Source organism: Staurois parvus, unplaced genomic scaffold (assembly GCF_062004578.1).
Source record: "Staurois parvus isolate SC_StPar_1 unplaced genomic scaffold, SC_StPar_1.0 ptg000463l, whole genome shotgun sequence".
NCBI classification, from domain to species: domain Eukaryota; kingdom Metazoa; phylum Chordata; class Amphibia; order Anura; family Ranidae; genus Staurois; species Staurois parvus.
In genome coordinates, this window is record NW_028318259.1 from 1,398,089 (window position 1) to 1,415,011 (window position 16,923).

The 16,923-nt window shown below is 45.1% G+C and overlaps 1 protein-coding gene across 3 annotated transcripts in view; it reads right to left on the reverse strand.

Annotated features, from left to right (window-relative positions):
* The window catches only part of LOC149452811 (acetylcholine receptor subunit epsilon-like), a 46,985-nt gene that overhangs the window by 18,415 nt on the left and 11,647 nt on the right, over positions 1-16,923 (reverse strand). For all 3 annotated transcript variants that reach the window (XM_089688964.1, XM_089688962.1, XM_089688963.1), the window contains exons 2-5: positions 12,145-12,281; positions 8,636-8,680; positions 4,998-5,107; positions 2,189-2,344 (exon numbers count right to left, since the gene is read on the reverse strand). In XM_089688964.1, the coding sequence (XP_089545090.1) occupies positions 2,189-2,344; positions 4,998-5,107; positions 8,636-8,680; positions 12,145-12,281 (448 nt within the window). The remainder of the gene's footprint in view (positions 1-2,188; positions 2,345-4,997; positions 5,108-8,635; positions 8,681-12,144; positions 12,282-16,923) is intronic.

A 16,923-nucleotide genomic window follows, 5' to 3' on the forward strand; every position in this document is an offset into this window, starting at 1 on the left:
GACTGGAGCAGTGGAGACGTGTTCTCTGGAGTGACCAATCACGCTTCTCTGTCTGGCAATCTGATGAACGTGTCTGGATTTGGCAGTTGCCAGGAGAACGGTACTTGCCTGACTGCATTGTGCCAAGTGTAAATTTTGGTGAAGGGGGGATTATGGTGTGGGGTTGTTTTTCAGGGGTTGGGCTTGGCTCCCTAGTTCCAGTGAAGGGAACTCTTAAGGTGTCAGCAAATCAAGACATTTTGGACAATTTAATGCTCCCAACTTGGGAACAGTTTGGGGATGGCCCCTTCCTGTTCCAACATGACTGCCCACCAGTGCACAAAGCAAGGTCCATAAAGACATGGAGGAGCCAGTTTGGAGTGGAGGAATTTGACTGGCCTGCACAAAGTCCTGACCTCAACCCCATAGAACACCTTTGGGATGAATTAGAGCGGAGACTGTGAGCCAGGCCTCCTCCCCCGACATCAGTGCCTGACCTGACAAATGTGCTTCTGGAAGAATGGTCCAACCTTCCCATAGACACCCTCCTAAACCTTGTGGACGGCCTTCCCAGAAGAGTTGAAGCTGTTATAGCTGCAAAGGGCGGGGCCAACTCAATATTGAACCCTACGGACTAAGACTGGGATGCCAATAAAGTTCATGTGTGTAATGGCAGGAGGCCCAATACTTTTGGCAATATAGTGTATACTAAATGTATAGTAATAGTGTGTGACTGCGGTGGGATGTTAGAGTGTAAACTTCTCTAGTGCAAACACCATGACTGGCTCAGTGTTCTCTGTATATCACTGCAGATTATAGAGCTATAGTATATACACCAATCAGCCATAATGTTATGACCACTGACAGGTAATGTGAATAACACTGATTATTTCAGTACAATGGCACCTGAAAGTGGGCGTGATACATTAGACAAGTAAGTGAACATGTTATCCCTGGAGCTGATGTGTTGAAAGCAAAAACAATGGGCATGCATAAGGAAGGGCCATATTGTAATAGCTAGACAGCTGGGTCAGAACAACTTCAAAATGGCAGCTCTTATGGGATGTTTCCAGTCTGCAGTGGTCAGGACCCACCATGAAAATTGGCGAACCAGCAACAGGGTCATGGGCATCCAAGTCTAACTGATAAACATAGGGAGCGAAGGCTGGGCTGAGTAGTCTGATCCAATAGAAGAGCTACTGGAGCTCAAATTGCTGAAAAAGTTATTGCTGGTTCCGATAGAAAGGGGACCGTGCATCACAGTTTATTGTGTACAGTGTTCCCTCGCCACTTCGCGCTTCATGTTTTGCGGCTTCAGTACTTCGCGGGTCAGCAGCCACATTGTGGAAAGGAGTGTTGTTTCATGTTGATGCGCAAAAGAGAAGGATCCCTGCATGTCATCCAAAGAGATGAGTTGACTCAGAGTACTGTACATACCACGGGCTTTCATAAAGGCGCGTGATTGGTTTCCGGTGTGACATCGACCAATAAGAGTACGAGTGGATTTATCCCTGTGAGTTGATTGTCTGCGCATCATTGCAGCCTCACTTAGCATCTTCCCTTGTTGTATCTCGCCAGTCTTGTCCATGATGTTTACATATTTAAAACATTCTTGTACAGTACCCGCATACACAAAAATTCCTAGGAGCAAATACTACGTCGCGGTTTTTCAGCTTTTGCGGGAGGTTCTGGTCCCCATTAACAGCGAAAAACGAGGGATCACTGTATAGGGCTGAGTAGGTGCAGACCAGTCAGGATGTCCATGCTGACCCGTGTCCACAGCCAAAATGCCTACAGTGGGCACGTGAGCATCAGAACTTGACAACGGAGCAATAGAAAAAGGAGGTCTAGTCTGATGAATGATGTTTTCTTTTACACCATGTGGATATCCAGGTGCATCTAAGTCACTTACCTAGGGAAGAGATGGCACCAGAATGCAGTATTAGAAGAACACAAACCGTCAGATGGTGCCAGATACCATAGCATACCTTCATAGGGCTAGTTCAGTCCATGCCACAATGGGTCAGCGCTGTTTTGGCTGCACCCAATCAATAGTAGGTGGGTGGCTATAATGCTATGGCTGATCAGTATAAATGTGCTGTATATTAATAATAGTATGTGAATGTGGTGGGGACATGGGAGTGTAATCTCCTCCAATGCAGAGATGTCACTGACTCAGTGGTCTATATAAAGTACATTGATTGCTCACCTGAACACCAGTGTGCAGTTCTGCCAATCAAAAGGGAAGTAGGTGACCTCCACAGCGCAGGCACTCCGGAAGATGGCCGGCGGGAGCCAATACATGTAGCCGGAGTTATATATCAGGACGTTGGCGTAATACGCCACTTCAAACTGGCCATCGATGCTGAAAAACAATATGATAGGCAGTTACAGAGCAGGATGGCCACTTTCCATAGAATCAAATTTCTTTTAAAATCTTTTAGATTTGTATGAGGTCCTAAAAAGCTTAATATAATTAGGGTCATAACATGCTCAGTGTAACCCTAACACCAAACCTAGTGCTAACCATTGCTCAGCTAAACTTCTTGTATGTTCCTCGTTTCTGCGCTTAGTCATAAACTATCCTGCACCTAGCGCCAACATCTCGCCGCTAGAAACTCTCGCTGTTACCTACCCTCACCTTCTTCCATTGAAAATCTATGACTGCTGTTGGACTGCTTTTCCCCAGAAAAACAGGTGGTGAGGCATTTGCTTGTCCTTGAACCCTCTGTGATCCACCAATGGTCTTCCATGTGAATCATTTGATGACCAAAGCACTTGTGACTTACACTTTCCCCTCTTCTGGCTGTTTATACCAAGATTTGATAGCAAGATGGTACACCTTCTAAATCTGGCAATAAATGTTTTTGATGGTCTGAAGCACCCATGGTTGCTACCAAGGCGAGGTCCTATAGCAGCCTTTTTCAACATTTTTAACACGGAGCAGCCATTAAAAAACGTTCAGGTCTCAGCAAACCTCTGTCAATATTTGTATCATATCCACAGCTCACGGTACATCAGTGTGATGGTCAGTGGGCAGAATGTCCCTGACATTGGTGGCTATAGACAGAATGCCCCTCACTTTGACAGCTAGTAGGAAGATTTCCCCTGACATTGACTGCCAAGAATGCCCCTCATGTTGGTGGCCATTGGGAATAATGTCCCTGGGTTATGATATCAGGTTCAAGTATACTGTAGAGTGGGAGCAGATATGTGTGGATCTGCAGAGAACCCCAGACTAAAAACTTAGTGACAGGGGCGGACTGACAACTCCTGGGGCCCCCGGGCAATAGGGGATCATGGGGCCCCTGTGCCCTCAAAAAAGCCTATGAAAAAGGTACCAGGGGCATCTCATGGGGCCCCCTACTGACCCCGGGCCCTCGGGCAGTGCCCAAGTTTCCAAATGGTCAATCCGCCCCTGCTTAGTGAACGTAAATGTGATTTATTAGGGAAACACCACAAGTGGCAAGCACAACAATAAATACAAACATCCAAATACACAAAATACAAAACCTGGCGAACCAATACAAAAGTGGACCTAATCACTAAGCAAAATTACCTAAATTAAGCTATGTACAGATGGCAGGATAAATAGGATATAGTAGGATCAGGCTGAGGAGCAAGGAATGAGCCAGAATGGGGAGAAGGTACACAGAAACAGGTACAAGCAGGCATGAACAAGCACAAGGGTAACACAGGCAAAACACTTTCTAAATATCCTCTCAGTAGCCAGCATCAGGTGGGGACTATGTTCTAAATGCTGGGATCTGCTGGCTACTGGGAGTCACCCACTGGTGGACACCAGGACAACACCCTTCATATCCGGGAACCACCACCAGCCTTCAGTGCCACCAGCAGGTGATCGAGTTCATGACATTAGTGGTAAGTGGGCAGAATGCCCCTTATATTGGTGGCTTTTGAAAGGGCCAGGGGAAAGAATGTCCCTGATATTGGTGGTCATGGAAAGGAATGTCCTTTATAGTGTGGGCCAGAGGAAAGAATATCCCTGATATTGGTGGTCAAGGAAAGGAATGTCCCTTATAGTGTGGGCCAGAGGAAAGAATATCCCTGATATTGGTGGTCAGGGAAAGGAATGTCCCTTATAGTGTGGGCCAGAGGAAAGAATATCCCTGATATTGGTGGTCAAGGAAAGGAATGTCCCTTATAGTGTGGGCCAGGGGAAAGAATATCCCTGATATTGGTGGTCAGTGGAAGGAATGTCCCTTATAGTGTGGGCCAGGGGAAAGAATATCCCTGATATTGGTGGTCAGTGGAAGGAATGTCCCTTATAGTGTGGGCCAGGGGAAAGAATATCCCTGATATTGGTGGTCAGGGAGAGGAATGCCCCTTATAGTGTGGGCCAGGGGAAAGAATGTACCTGATATTGGTGGTCAGTGGAAGAAATGCCCCTGACATTGTTGGCCAGTGGTAAGTATCTTCCTTACATTGGTGGTCAGTGGGAAGAATGCTTATTACAATGATGGCCAGTGGGAAAAATGTCCCTGACATTGATGGTCAGTGGGAAGAATGGCCCTGACATTAGTGGGCAGAATGCCTCTGACATTGGGGGCCAGTGGAAAGAATGTCCCATTGTTGGCCAATGGGAAGAATGTCCTTAACATTGGTGGACTCTAGGAAGAATGCAACTTAAAGTAGGGGTTGATGGAAAGACTGTCCCTCTTAAAGATAGCCAAAAAGACCATTGGTGTCAGTGGTAACTTACCCGAGAGGCAGAAATTGCCCTTTTCTCAGGGAACCCCAATAACCTCTGGAGGAGCCATAGGGTTCCACAGAACTCTGCTTGAGAAAGGTCACCCTACAGGGTCCAGTCTTCAGCTGAAAAGCAGCATTGGTGGCATTCTTTTTTTTTTTTTCTGAAACCAGTGTTTGCTATTAGCTTTTCATTAAATCTGAAAGTAAAACTGGAAGCCAAAAGCAGACAGACAGCCTTGAGGGGCCTTTTGCTAAAAATCTTGAGAGCCAAGTTGCTGTAGACGACCTTCTTTATTTTTACTCACTTGTTTTCCAAAACGATGTCCGGCAACCAAACCATGTCAGATGAAACCCGTAAGATTTCTATCCCGCCGTAGTCTGAGGTATTCCAGGTGAGTCGGTAGTCATCCCATTCCTAGGAGAAATCAAGATATTTGACACTTCCAGAAAATACTGCAAACTGTGCTACAATTAGGTCTGATATACTGAGGGGTCAAGGGTCAGATCCTGCTGAAAGAACTGAGGGAAGCAATAGTGCCCATTGAAGGATTACACATTTGAGTTATTGCAGTATGGATTGCCTGAAATAAATTCTGATGTGACTTGCACATTCTTATACACCTGATGTTCAGTGTTTTCATGTCGGTATTCCATACACAGATTGGAGACTTGCCGACACACAGATATAGGTGTGTCATGCGTGTGTAATGACATGTTTGTCGTTACCTTTTTGTCTGAGTATAGATCTATGATTGCTCCAAGCATGTTTTTATTCACATACTGTTGATTACCTCTACGGGAAGTCTATATAAACTACTCTTTCGGCAAAATAATACTTTCAAAGGTTGAACTTTCCTCCTGCTAGCTTGAGGTTATGTCCATGTGTTCCTGAGCTCAGCTTTTGATTGAAAATACTGCTTTACTAAACCTCATTCATACCCTTTATGTATTTTATGGTTTATATCGTGTCTCCCTATCCTGGACACTGTACACATAGTTACATAGTTAGTCTGGCTGAAAAAAAAAAAAAACGAAAGTCCATCGAGTTCAACCATTAAAAAAAAAAAAGTTATAATCCTACACCCACAGTTGATCCAGAGGAAGGCAGGCCATAGATGGGTCGAAAATCGGCTGAAAATTCGTCCAAAAGAATAATCGGCTGATTTTTGGATCGTTAGTGGGTGAATTTTTCGGCCGTTTTTCATGATTTTGACACATTTTTTTAATCGGTCATGTTGGAAAACAAAATGGGCGATTTTGTCGATCGGACGATTTTCACGACAATGATGGGCAAATCGGCCGATCTTTTTACTGATTAAAAAAAATGCGCATGAGCCGTGACCACCTGCAAGAAGAAGGAAAATAAGAAAAAGAAGAAGATGAAGACAAAGAAAAAGAAGAAGAAGAACATCTGTATCTATTTGTATCCATTTCGGATACAGATGTTTCTATTCAGATACAAATAGATACAATGCTGCAACCGCAATACTTTTAAATGTCAAATATAATAGCGGAGCTCTCTACAGGGACCCTCTGCTATTATTTTTGACATTTAAAAGTATTGCGGTTGCAACATTGTATCTATTTGTATCCGAATAGAAACCTCTGTACCTGAAATGGATACAAATAGATACAATGTTGCAACTTTGCTATACTTTTAAATGTCAAATATAATAGCGGCGCTCTCTGCAGGGACACCGCTATTATATTTGCCGGCCGCAGACGGGACGAAAATCAGCCGATTTTATTTACCAATGGTAACGTCGGCCGATTGAACGACCGATTTTTCTTTTTTTAAAAAAAAAAACGGCCGGTTTTCGCCCCGTCTATGGCCTGCCAAAGGCAAAAAAAAAAAAACAGCAAAGCATGATCCAATTTGCTCCTGCTGGGAAAAAAATTCCTTCCGGATCCCCCGAGAGGCAATTGGATATTCCCTGGATCAACTTTACCTATAAATGTTATATCCAGTTATATTCTGTACACATTCAACCAGTCGAGAACAGACTGGCAAACTTGCATATTATACAGTCATGGCCGAAATTGTTGGCACCCTTGATATTTTTCCTGAAAATCAAGTATTTCACACAAAAAAGGTATTGCATTAACACATGTTTTGCTATACACATGTTTATTCCCTTTGTATGTATTGGAACAAATATAAAACAGAGGCAGAAAAGCAAATATGACATAATGTCACACAAAACCCCAAAAATGGGCTGGACAAAAGTATTGGCACCCTTAACTTAATATTTGGTTGCACACCCTTTGGAAAACATAACTGAAATCAGTCGCTTCCTATAACCATCAATAAGCTTCTGACACCTCTCACCCGGAATTTTGGACCACTCTTCCTTTGCAAACAGCTCCAGGTCTCTCTTATTGGAAGGACACCTTTTCCCAACAGCAATTTTAAGATCTCTCCACAGGTGTTCAATGGGATTTAGATCTGGGCTCATTGCTGGCCACTTCAGAACTCTCCAGCGCTTCTTTGCCATCCATTTCTGAGTGCTTTTTGACGTATGTTTGGGGTCATTGTCCTGCTGGAAGACCCAGGATCTTGGACGCAAACCCAGCTTTCTGACACTGGGCCCTACAGTGCGACCCAAAATCCTTTGGTAATCCTCAGATTTCATGATGCCTTGCACACAGTCAAGGCACCCAGTGCCAGAGGCAGCAAAACAACCCCAAAACATCATTGAACCTCCACCATATTTTACCGTAGGTACTGTGTTTTGTTCTTTGTAGGCCTCATTCCGTTTTCGGTAAACAGTAGAATGATGTGCTTTACCGAAAAGCTCTATCTTGGTCTCATCTGTCCACAAGACGTTTTCCCAGAAGGCTTTTGGCTTACTCAAGTACATTTTGGCAAACTGTAGTCTTGCTTTTTTATGTCTCTGTGTCAGCAGTGGGGTCCTCCTGGGTCTCCTGCCATAGCGTTTCATTTCATTTAAATGTCGACGGATAGTTCGCGCTGACACTGATGCTCCCTGAGCCTGCAGGACAGCTTGAATGTCTTTGGAACATGTTTGGGGCTGCTTATCCACCATCCGGACTATTCTGCGTTGCAATCTTTCATCAATTTTCCTCATCCGTCCACGACCAGGGAGATTAGCTACAGTGCCATGGGTTGCAAACTTCTTGATAATGTTGCGCACTGTGGACAAAGGCAAATCTAGTTCTCTGGAGATGGACTTGTAACCTTGAGATTGTTGATATTTTGCCACAATTTTGGTTCTCAGGTCCTCAGACAGTTCTCGTCTCCTCTTTCTGTTGTCCATGCTTAGTGTGGCACAGACAGACACACAATGCAAAGGTTAAGTGAACGTCTCTCCTTTTTATCTGCTTTCAGGTGTGATTTCTATATTGCCCACACCTGTTACTTGCCCCAGGTGAGTTTACAGGAGCATCACATGCTTGTAACATTCTTATTTATCCGCAGTTGTGAAAGGGTGCCAATACTTTTGTCCAGCCCATTTTTGGAGGTTTGTGTGACATTATGTCGAATTTGCTTTCTTTCCTCCCTTTTTTTGTTTTGTCCCAATACACACAAAGGGAATAAACATGTGTATAGCAAAACATGTGTTAATGCAATACGTTTCGTGAGAAATACATGATTTCCTGGAGAAATATCAAGGGTGCCAACAATTTCGGCCATGACTGTATGTATAAAATACACAGATATTTTTTTAACAATACGCATTATTTGAAGGAGACTAAATTATATATACACTATAATGATATAAAATGAGCTATCAGAATGGGTTTTTTTTAACTTCAGTACACATTATTTGAGGGGAATAATAATGATTGATCATAAAATGTAAAGTGCAGGTATTTCTTTATTTATTACAGGTACTTATATAACGCCGTCAATTTACACATAAATACTGTATATTCTACATTCACATCAGTCCCTGCTCTCATTCCAGAGTTTTCCTCTTACCAGCTGGAGCCATACATTAGTTGTCATAGTCTCCTCTTTCTCATTCTGTCAATGGAAATAAAAATAAAAAAAAATGTTTAGCATTGATGTTGCAAATGATAAATACATTTATAATTATTATACTATTATTATTAATAATGATAACAAAAACTAGAAAATCTACAATTTCTGGGGAAATTGTGTGAAGTGTTCTTGCCTGCAGCAGTATTCTACAATTGGAGTGGGCAGAGTAGCTTTGGTCACTCTGCTGGCTGCTGACACAGCTGGGTTCAGTGATACCGACATGAGGATCTCTCTGGGGAAGTTCAGTGATACCGACGTGAGGATCTCTCTGGGGAAGTTCAGTGATACCGACATGAGGATCTCTCTGGGGAGTTCAGTGATACCGACGTGAGGATCTCTCTGGGGAAGTTCAGTGATACCGACGTGAGGATCTCTCTGGGGAATTTCAGTGATACCGACGTGAGGATCTCTCTGGGGAGTTCAGTGATACCGACGTGAGGATCTTTCTGGGGAAGTTCAGTGATACCGACGTGAGGATCTCTCTGGGGAATTTCAGTGATACCGACGTGAGGATCTCTCTGGGGAAGTTCAGTGATACCGACGTGAGGATCTCTCTGGGGAAGTTCAATGATACCGACGTGAGGATCTCTCTGGGGAAGTTCAGTGATACCGACGTGAGGATCTCTCTGGGGAAGTTCAATGATACCGACGTGAGGATCTCTCTGGGGAAGTTCAGCGATATCGACGTGAGGATCTCTCTGGGGAGTTCAGTGATACCGACGTGAGGATCTCTCTGGGGAAGTTCAGCGATACCGACGTGAGGATCTCTCTGGGGAAGTTCAGTGATACCGACGTGAGGATCTCTCTGGGGAAGTTCAGTGATACCGACATGAGGATCTCTCTGGGGAAGTTCAGTGATACCGACGTGAGGATCTCTCTGGGGAAGTTCAGTGATACAGACGTGAGGATCTCTCTGGGGAGTTCAGTGATACCGACGTGAGGATCTCTCTGGGGAAGTTCAGTGATACAGATGTGAGGATCTCTCTGGGGAGTTCAGTGATACCGACGTGAGGATCTCTCTGGGGAAGTTCAGTGATACCGACGTGAGGATCTCTCTGGGGAAGTTCAGTGATACCGACGTGAGGATCTCTCTGGGGAAGTTCAGTGATACCGACGTGAGGATCTCTCTGGGGAAGTTCAGTGATACCGACGTGAGGATCTCTCTGGGGAAGTTCAGTGATACCGACGTGAGGATCTCTCTGGGGAAGTTCAGTGATATCGACGTGAGGATCTCTCTGGGGAAGTTCAGTGATACCGACGTGAGGATCTCTCTGGGGAAGTTCAGTGATACCGACGTGAGGATCTCTCTGGGGAAGTTCAGTGATACCGACGTGAGGATCTCTCTGGGGAAGTTCAGTGATACCGATGTGAGGATCTCTCTGGGGAGTTCAGTGATACTGACACGAGGATCTCTCTGGGGAAGTTCAGTGATACTGACACGAGGATCTCTCTGGGGAAGTTCAGTGATACTGACACGAGGATCTCTCTGGAGAAGTTCAGTGATACTGACATGTGGATCTCTCTGGGGAAGTTCAGTGATACTGACACAAGGATCTCACTGGGAGAAGTTCAGTGACACTGAGGCAATAGAAACTTCTCTGAGCCTAGACCCCATTCCAGAACACTTGGAAGTTGAGCATGAAGGTTGTTCCCTCTACCTCTCATTTTTAAGTGTTCTTGCATGGCAGACCACCAAGAAAATTTACAATTTCTGGGGAAATTGTGTGAAGTGTTCTTGCCTGCAGCAGTAGTCTACAACTGGAGTGGGCGGAGTAGCCTTGGTCACTCTGCTGGCTGCTGACACAGCTGGGTTGCTATGGCAACTCACTCTAGTGCAAGCTGAGAGGAACTTTTAGAAACAAACTGCTCCAACTTGCTCACTTCACTGGCGGTTGCCATCTTCAAACGGTTGTAGTTTTAAAAGTATAAATCCTAGAGCTTTATATTGTGAGAATCACAAGACCTAGACCTACATTTGGATGCATAATATGTCTCTGAAATATTAAAAATAAAGGCACAGTTGCAGTTTAAAAATAGGTGGGCTTGAAAATGAGGGAGTGATGGCAGTTTAGAAATCATGTCCTGATTTTTCCTTTCACACTCTAGTTTCAATGAAAGTCAATGGGCAGTGTGAGTTGCAAACAAATGGTCATAATGTGAAAACTATCAGGACTATGGCTTAGCCGTGAACATTTATAGTGGCAGCAGCGATAGCTGAACGGTTTGATATAAGATTTGTGTAGGTGGGCATGAAAATGAGGGAGTGATGGCAGTTTGGAAATCACGTCCTGATTTTTCCTTCCACAGTCTAGCTTTGTCAGCTCCCACTGAAGTTGCTCCATTCTTTCCTATGGGAAAATTTCACCACAAAAACCGCGATATTTCGTGAACCATTCGGCGAAACGTTCCACAAAGTAATAGCGCACCAATCGGGAACAATCCGCACGTTTTGATATATTACTGCCTTTGTAGTGTAAAAACTGTGGGAGGAGTTAGCGTGGTAAATTTAGCTATAAGAATAAGAATATATTTGTGAGAACACTTAATAACTTTTTGTATTATTTTATTATTATTTATATAGTGGTGACAATTTATGCAGCACTTTCCATAGTGCACAATGGCATCAATCCCTACCCAAAGGAAGCTTACAATCTAAAGCTGGCCACGTTCTAGTTCAGTTTTGTTCAAAAGGTTTCATCTTAAGAAAAGTCATTTGTTAGTGGGGTCAAATCACGTACTTTATGGCAAGAAAATTTGAAGGAGCAGGGTGGAAACCTTTTCTCGAGCCAACACATTTCTGACCGTCAATGTGGTCCTTGTTTGGGAAACTCAATTCATTCCAAAATCAAATGGTAAAAGCAAAAATCTGCTAATGTATGGCCAGCCTTATGTTTTGTCTAGGGATGAGAGCTGAGAGACCACCTGAGGCAGGGGCGGACTGACAACTCATGGGGCCCCTGGGCAATAGGGGATCATGGGGCCCCTGTGTCCTCACCCACACTCAAAAAAGCCGATGAAAAAGCCAATGAAAGGTACCAGGGGCATCTCATGGGGCCCCCTACTGACCCTGGGCCCTCGGGCAGTGGCCGAGTGCTCGAATGGTCAGTCCGCCCCTGACCTGAGGTTAACTGCATGAATTCATGCACATGCTGTCTCCCAGCTCCAAAGTAACCATTACAATATCAAACTGTTCTCTAGCTGTTCCCATCGCTTCTATACAGGGCTCTGTCACTTGACACTGTTGACTATGGGTGACCTTTCATCTCTGACCGCCTAAGACTCAGTAAGTTAAGCTACATAAGGAGAAATGATGCAGTATATCTCTTATAGGCAAGCCTGTGCATTTATGGTCATTATATATATATACACACATACACATATATACATACATACATATATATACGTATATATATATATATATAACATTAACCTCCCAGAGGACTTACCAGTGAGATGAGGTTGGTCAGTGTGAGTTTCAGGCGGACTTCGATGATGTCATGGATGGATTTGACGGGACGTGCATTTTTGTCGTAGTTTAAAAACAGGTCGTTTAACAGCTGAGTCTCCTCACTGGCCATTGAATCTAATAGACAAAAGAAAAGCCAATCAGCGGGCATAATGTACAAAGCTCCACCCTCTTAGGCAGGAAGGTGGGTAAATGAAGCTAATATTTTGTAAAACCTGGTGGCAGTTGATACGGAATCCATTGGGAGTTCATCGGAGATGACGTGTCCTTCTTCAACTGTTGCAGATTGGTAGCGGTTGTTGGGTAGGGTATACCCAGAATGCTGAACTCCAGGCAAAATGTGAATGCATGTTAACTAGTATTTTCCTTTATCAGTTATAAAATATTTTTTTCTGTAAAATGGACCTGTGCTGGAATGTTAACAGTCTTGGTGGGATGGATAGGCAGAAAATAACCAAAGAGTTGAATTCCATACCTTTACTGGAGAAGATGCTGATCAGGGACCCTTCTCATTGCTGTCTACACGTGTGAATACCCAGGTCCTTGGTCATGTGATCTGCTGGGACTGATCAGATTTTATACAGGCTGATCCTCACACCTATCTGATTGACAGGCGGACTCTCACCTATCTGATCTGTTGGGTGGCGTTAACTCATGTTGCACATGTACATGCCTTGCAATAAGGCAGGGGTGTCAAATTGGCGGCCCTCCAGCTGTTGCAAAACTACAAGTCTCATCATACCTCTGCCTTTGCCAGTCATCCTTGTAACTGCCAATCTTGCAATGCCTCATGGGACTTGTAGTTTGGCAACAGCTGGAAGACTGCCAGTTTGACACCCATGTATTAAGGCAAACCATTAATTTAAATGGACTACCAGCAGGTCAGACATGGACTCTTTTTTAAGGCAATGCACCACAACACTAGGCAGTGGATTACTGATGAGCTTCATGGTGGATTGCTGTGCAGGGCAGTAACATTTTTGATAATGTGTGTCTTATTGTCATTCATACGTATAAATCTAACCCTAAAACATACCACCCCTAAAGCTAATAAATTCCTTCAAGTCCATACTTGACTTCCCACTTCCAAAGCATGGGACCATCTTGCACCAAGATTGTGCTTAAGCCACCATGTGTCATAAAACATTCAGCCCATCGTTCTTAAAGTTTACGTCCAGGCATAGCCCGAACTTAGCCACAAGCCCCCCTTTCTCCTTCTAGATCAGTGCTTCGCGACCTTATGGAGACCAAGGCCTTGTAAATTCCCAAACTTTCCATGCCCCGACATTGAAAGAAGAGTTTATGCTCACTCTCACTAAGCTCTGGCTCGGGCTGGGTGCCACTGTTGGGAGGGGAGTGAAGGTTCTGGAGGGTGTTAGGGGGCTTGGCAGCAGACTTGGTGGCCCTTTAGGGGAAGAAGTTTCTGGAGGGAGATGGGGATTAACGGTGTTGGATGGTTTCTCTGTGGGATACTGTTGGGTCACTATGATCGGCTGGAAGCTCTGCAGCAAGCTGGAGGACATGTGGGGAACTGTGGGGGTCTGTAGGAGGTTGGCAAGCACTGTGGGTACTGAAGGCTCTTGAGAGATTATGGGGGCCTACCGGTGGGAGGTTGGGTGGCGCCATGGAAGTTAGGAGGCACTGTGGGAGGTTAGGGAGTCGGGAGTTACCTGAAGTCCCAGGAAGAAGGAGGCAGTGGCCCAGCAGTGGACCATGGCCCGAGGGTTGAAAATCAGGCTAGTAAAACTCTTGCAACGGCAGCTCCTGCAAGGTCAATTTCTATTGATGAAGACTCATCTCCAGAACTACATCTCCTGAGAGCCCTTTGCCTACACACAGTGAGGAAAGGCTATTGGATGTCAAGGTTGTACTGTACAACTGTGGGACAGAGACTGGTGGATAGGTGCTACTGTGGTACTGAAGTGTGTTAGAGGGTATTGGGGCCGACCTGTGGGAGGTTGAGTGACACCATGGAAGCTAGGAGGCACTGTGGGAGGTTAGGGGGTCAGAAGTTTCATGAAGTCCCAGGAAGAGGGAGGCAGTGGACCATGGCCCGAGGGTTGATAACCATGCTAGTAAAACTCTTGTAATGGCAGCTTCTGCACGGTCAATTTCTATTGATGAAGATTCATCTCCAGAACTACATCTCCCGAGAGCCCTTTACCTACACACAATGTCGAAAGGCTATTGTAAGTCAAGGTTGTACTGTACAAATGTGGGACAGAGATTGGTGGAGAGGTGCTACTGTGGGTACTGAAGGCTATTAGAGGGTATTGGGGCCGACCTGTGGGAGGTTGGGTGGCACCATGGAAGTTAGGAGACACTTTGGGAGGTTAGGGGGTCGGGAGTTACATGAAGTCCCAGGAAGAGGGAGGCAGTGGTTCAGCAGTGGACCATGGCCCAAAGGTTGATAACCATGCTAGTAAAACTCTTCTAATGGCAGCTCCTGCAAGGTCAATTTCTATTGATGAAGACTCATCTCCAGAACTATATCTCCCGAGAGCCCTTTGCCTACACACAGTGTGGAAAGGCTATTGGAAGTCAAGCTTGTACTGTACGAATGTGGGACAGAGATTGGTGGAGAGGTGCTACTGTGGGTACTGAAGGCTGTTAGAGGGTATTTGGGCTGACCTGTGGGAGGTTGGGTGGCACCATGGAAGTTAAGAGACACTGTGGGAGGTTAGGGGGTCAGGAGTTACATGAAGTCCCAGGAAGAGGGAGGCAGTGGCCCAGCAGTGGACCATAGCCCGAGGGTTGATAACCAGGCTATTAAAACTCTTCTAATGGCAGCTCCTGCAAGGTCAATTTCTATTGATGAAGACTCATCTCCAGAACTATATCTCCTGAGAGCCCTTTGCCTACACACAGTGTGGAAAGGCTATTGGAAGTCAAGGTTGTACTGTAGAAATGTGGGACAGAGGTTGGTGGATACGTGCTACTTAATCCAGCAGGCAGGGCTGACAATGCTGATTGGGTTGTCAGCCCAAACAGGACATTAGGAGCTCAGAGATCACAGAGATGTAATTTTTTGGGAAGGAATGGTATTTTTTTGTCCCCACATATACATATCCAGCAAAGTAGACCTCACCCAATACCTACAGGTCATAGCATTTCCCAACTTGGGTCAAATAAAAGGAAAATATAACAGCATTGATAGAAATATAATAAAAAGCAGAAATCTACTCTCCTATATTTTAGGGTCTGTTTAATACATAGGGGGTGTATTTATATAACATTTGCATAGCTGATCGGGTATCACGACCGCACGTAAATTCGATCCATATGAATGAGGCAAAATAGAATGTGCTCAGGCTTTAAACTCTACAGATGAAACGCGTGAATGGAGAAAATACCACATTATGGCCAGTAGATGGAGCTGAGGAACATACTTATTTCTAATCATGGGCAGCGCTATCTAGTGGCCATAGCGCAAGGTTTCCCCCATTCACACATTTGACCCGCAGAGAATATTTGATTTTGTCCCATTCACACAGAATTAATTTTCATGCTGATTGGATGGACGAACCGCTATGCTGATTATTTATAAAACACCCCTCCTAGTATGCAGTCGTTATTTGTACGCTCGCAGTTGCCTCACTTACTATTTTTTGAAGCAGGATACAGCTGTTTATAATGATTTATATTTAAGAGAGTTTTATTTGTGGGCTTTGGCGTTCGTTTTCTTTATTTAATTTTAGGTTATGATATTTTGCAGCGAGGTTTCTCATTTCATTTTTTTCCATTAAGAGGGTAAGAAAACTCAGCGATCGCTAAAATACAAACTCATAGAAGCAGCTGTGCACAGTAAAGGAAACCATAAACCATAGACATAGAAATAAGACTCACGCCTGGACTACTGCAACTCCCTCCTCACCGGCCGACCTCATCGCAGGCTATCCCCGCTTCAGTCTATCCTGAACTCAGCGGCCAGACTCACCCACCTTACCAACCGCTCCGTATCCGACACCCTCCTCTGTCATTCCCTTCACTGGGCTCCACCTCCCTCTGTCATTCCCTCCACTGGGCTCCACCCCCCTCTGTCATTCCCTCCACTGGGCTCCACCCCCCTCTGTCATTCCCTCCACTGGGCTCCAACCCCCTCTGTCATTCCCTCCACTGGGCTCCACCCCCCTCTGTCATTCCCTCCACTGGGCTCCACCCCCCTCTGTCATTCCCTCCACTGGGCTCCACCCCCCTCTGTCATTCCCTCCACTGGCTTCCCATTGCCCAACGCATAGAATTCAAACTACTAACACAGACATACCAAGCCAGCCAAAATGCTGCCCCAAACTACCTCACCGACCTGATACCCAAATACCACCCAAAACGTACTCTCCGCTCCTCACAAGATCTCCTACTTTCTAGCTCCCTGGTCTCCTCCTCCCACGCCCGACTGCAGGACTTCTCCAGGACTTCCCCCATCCTCTGGAACTCACTACCCCAATCCATCAGACTGTCACCTACCCTCCTCACCTTTAGGCGCACCCTGAAAACCCATCTCTTCAGGGAAGCCTACCCCGCCCTCACCTAACAGCTGATCTCCTCCACTCCTCCTACTACTCCATCCCCCACAGCCACTTCCTCCTGTACCACTCTCCCCTCCCTCCTAGATTGAACCCCTCGAACCCCTCGTGTATTGTTTTGTTACTGTATTGTCTCATGTACTGTCCCCCACTATATTGTACAGCTCTGAGCAAACTTTTGGGCGCTATATAAATACTGTATAATAATAATAATAATAATAATAAGTGCAGCGCTT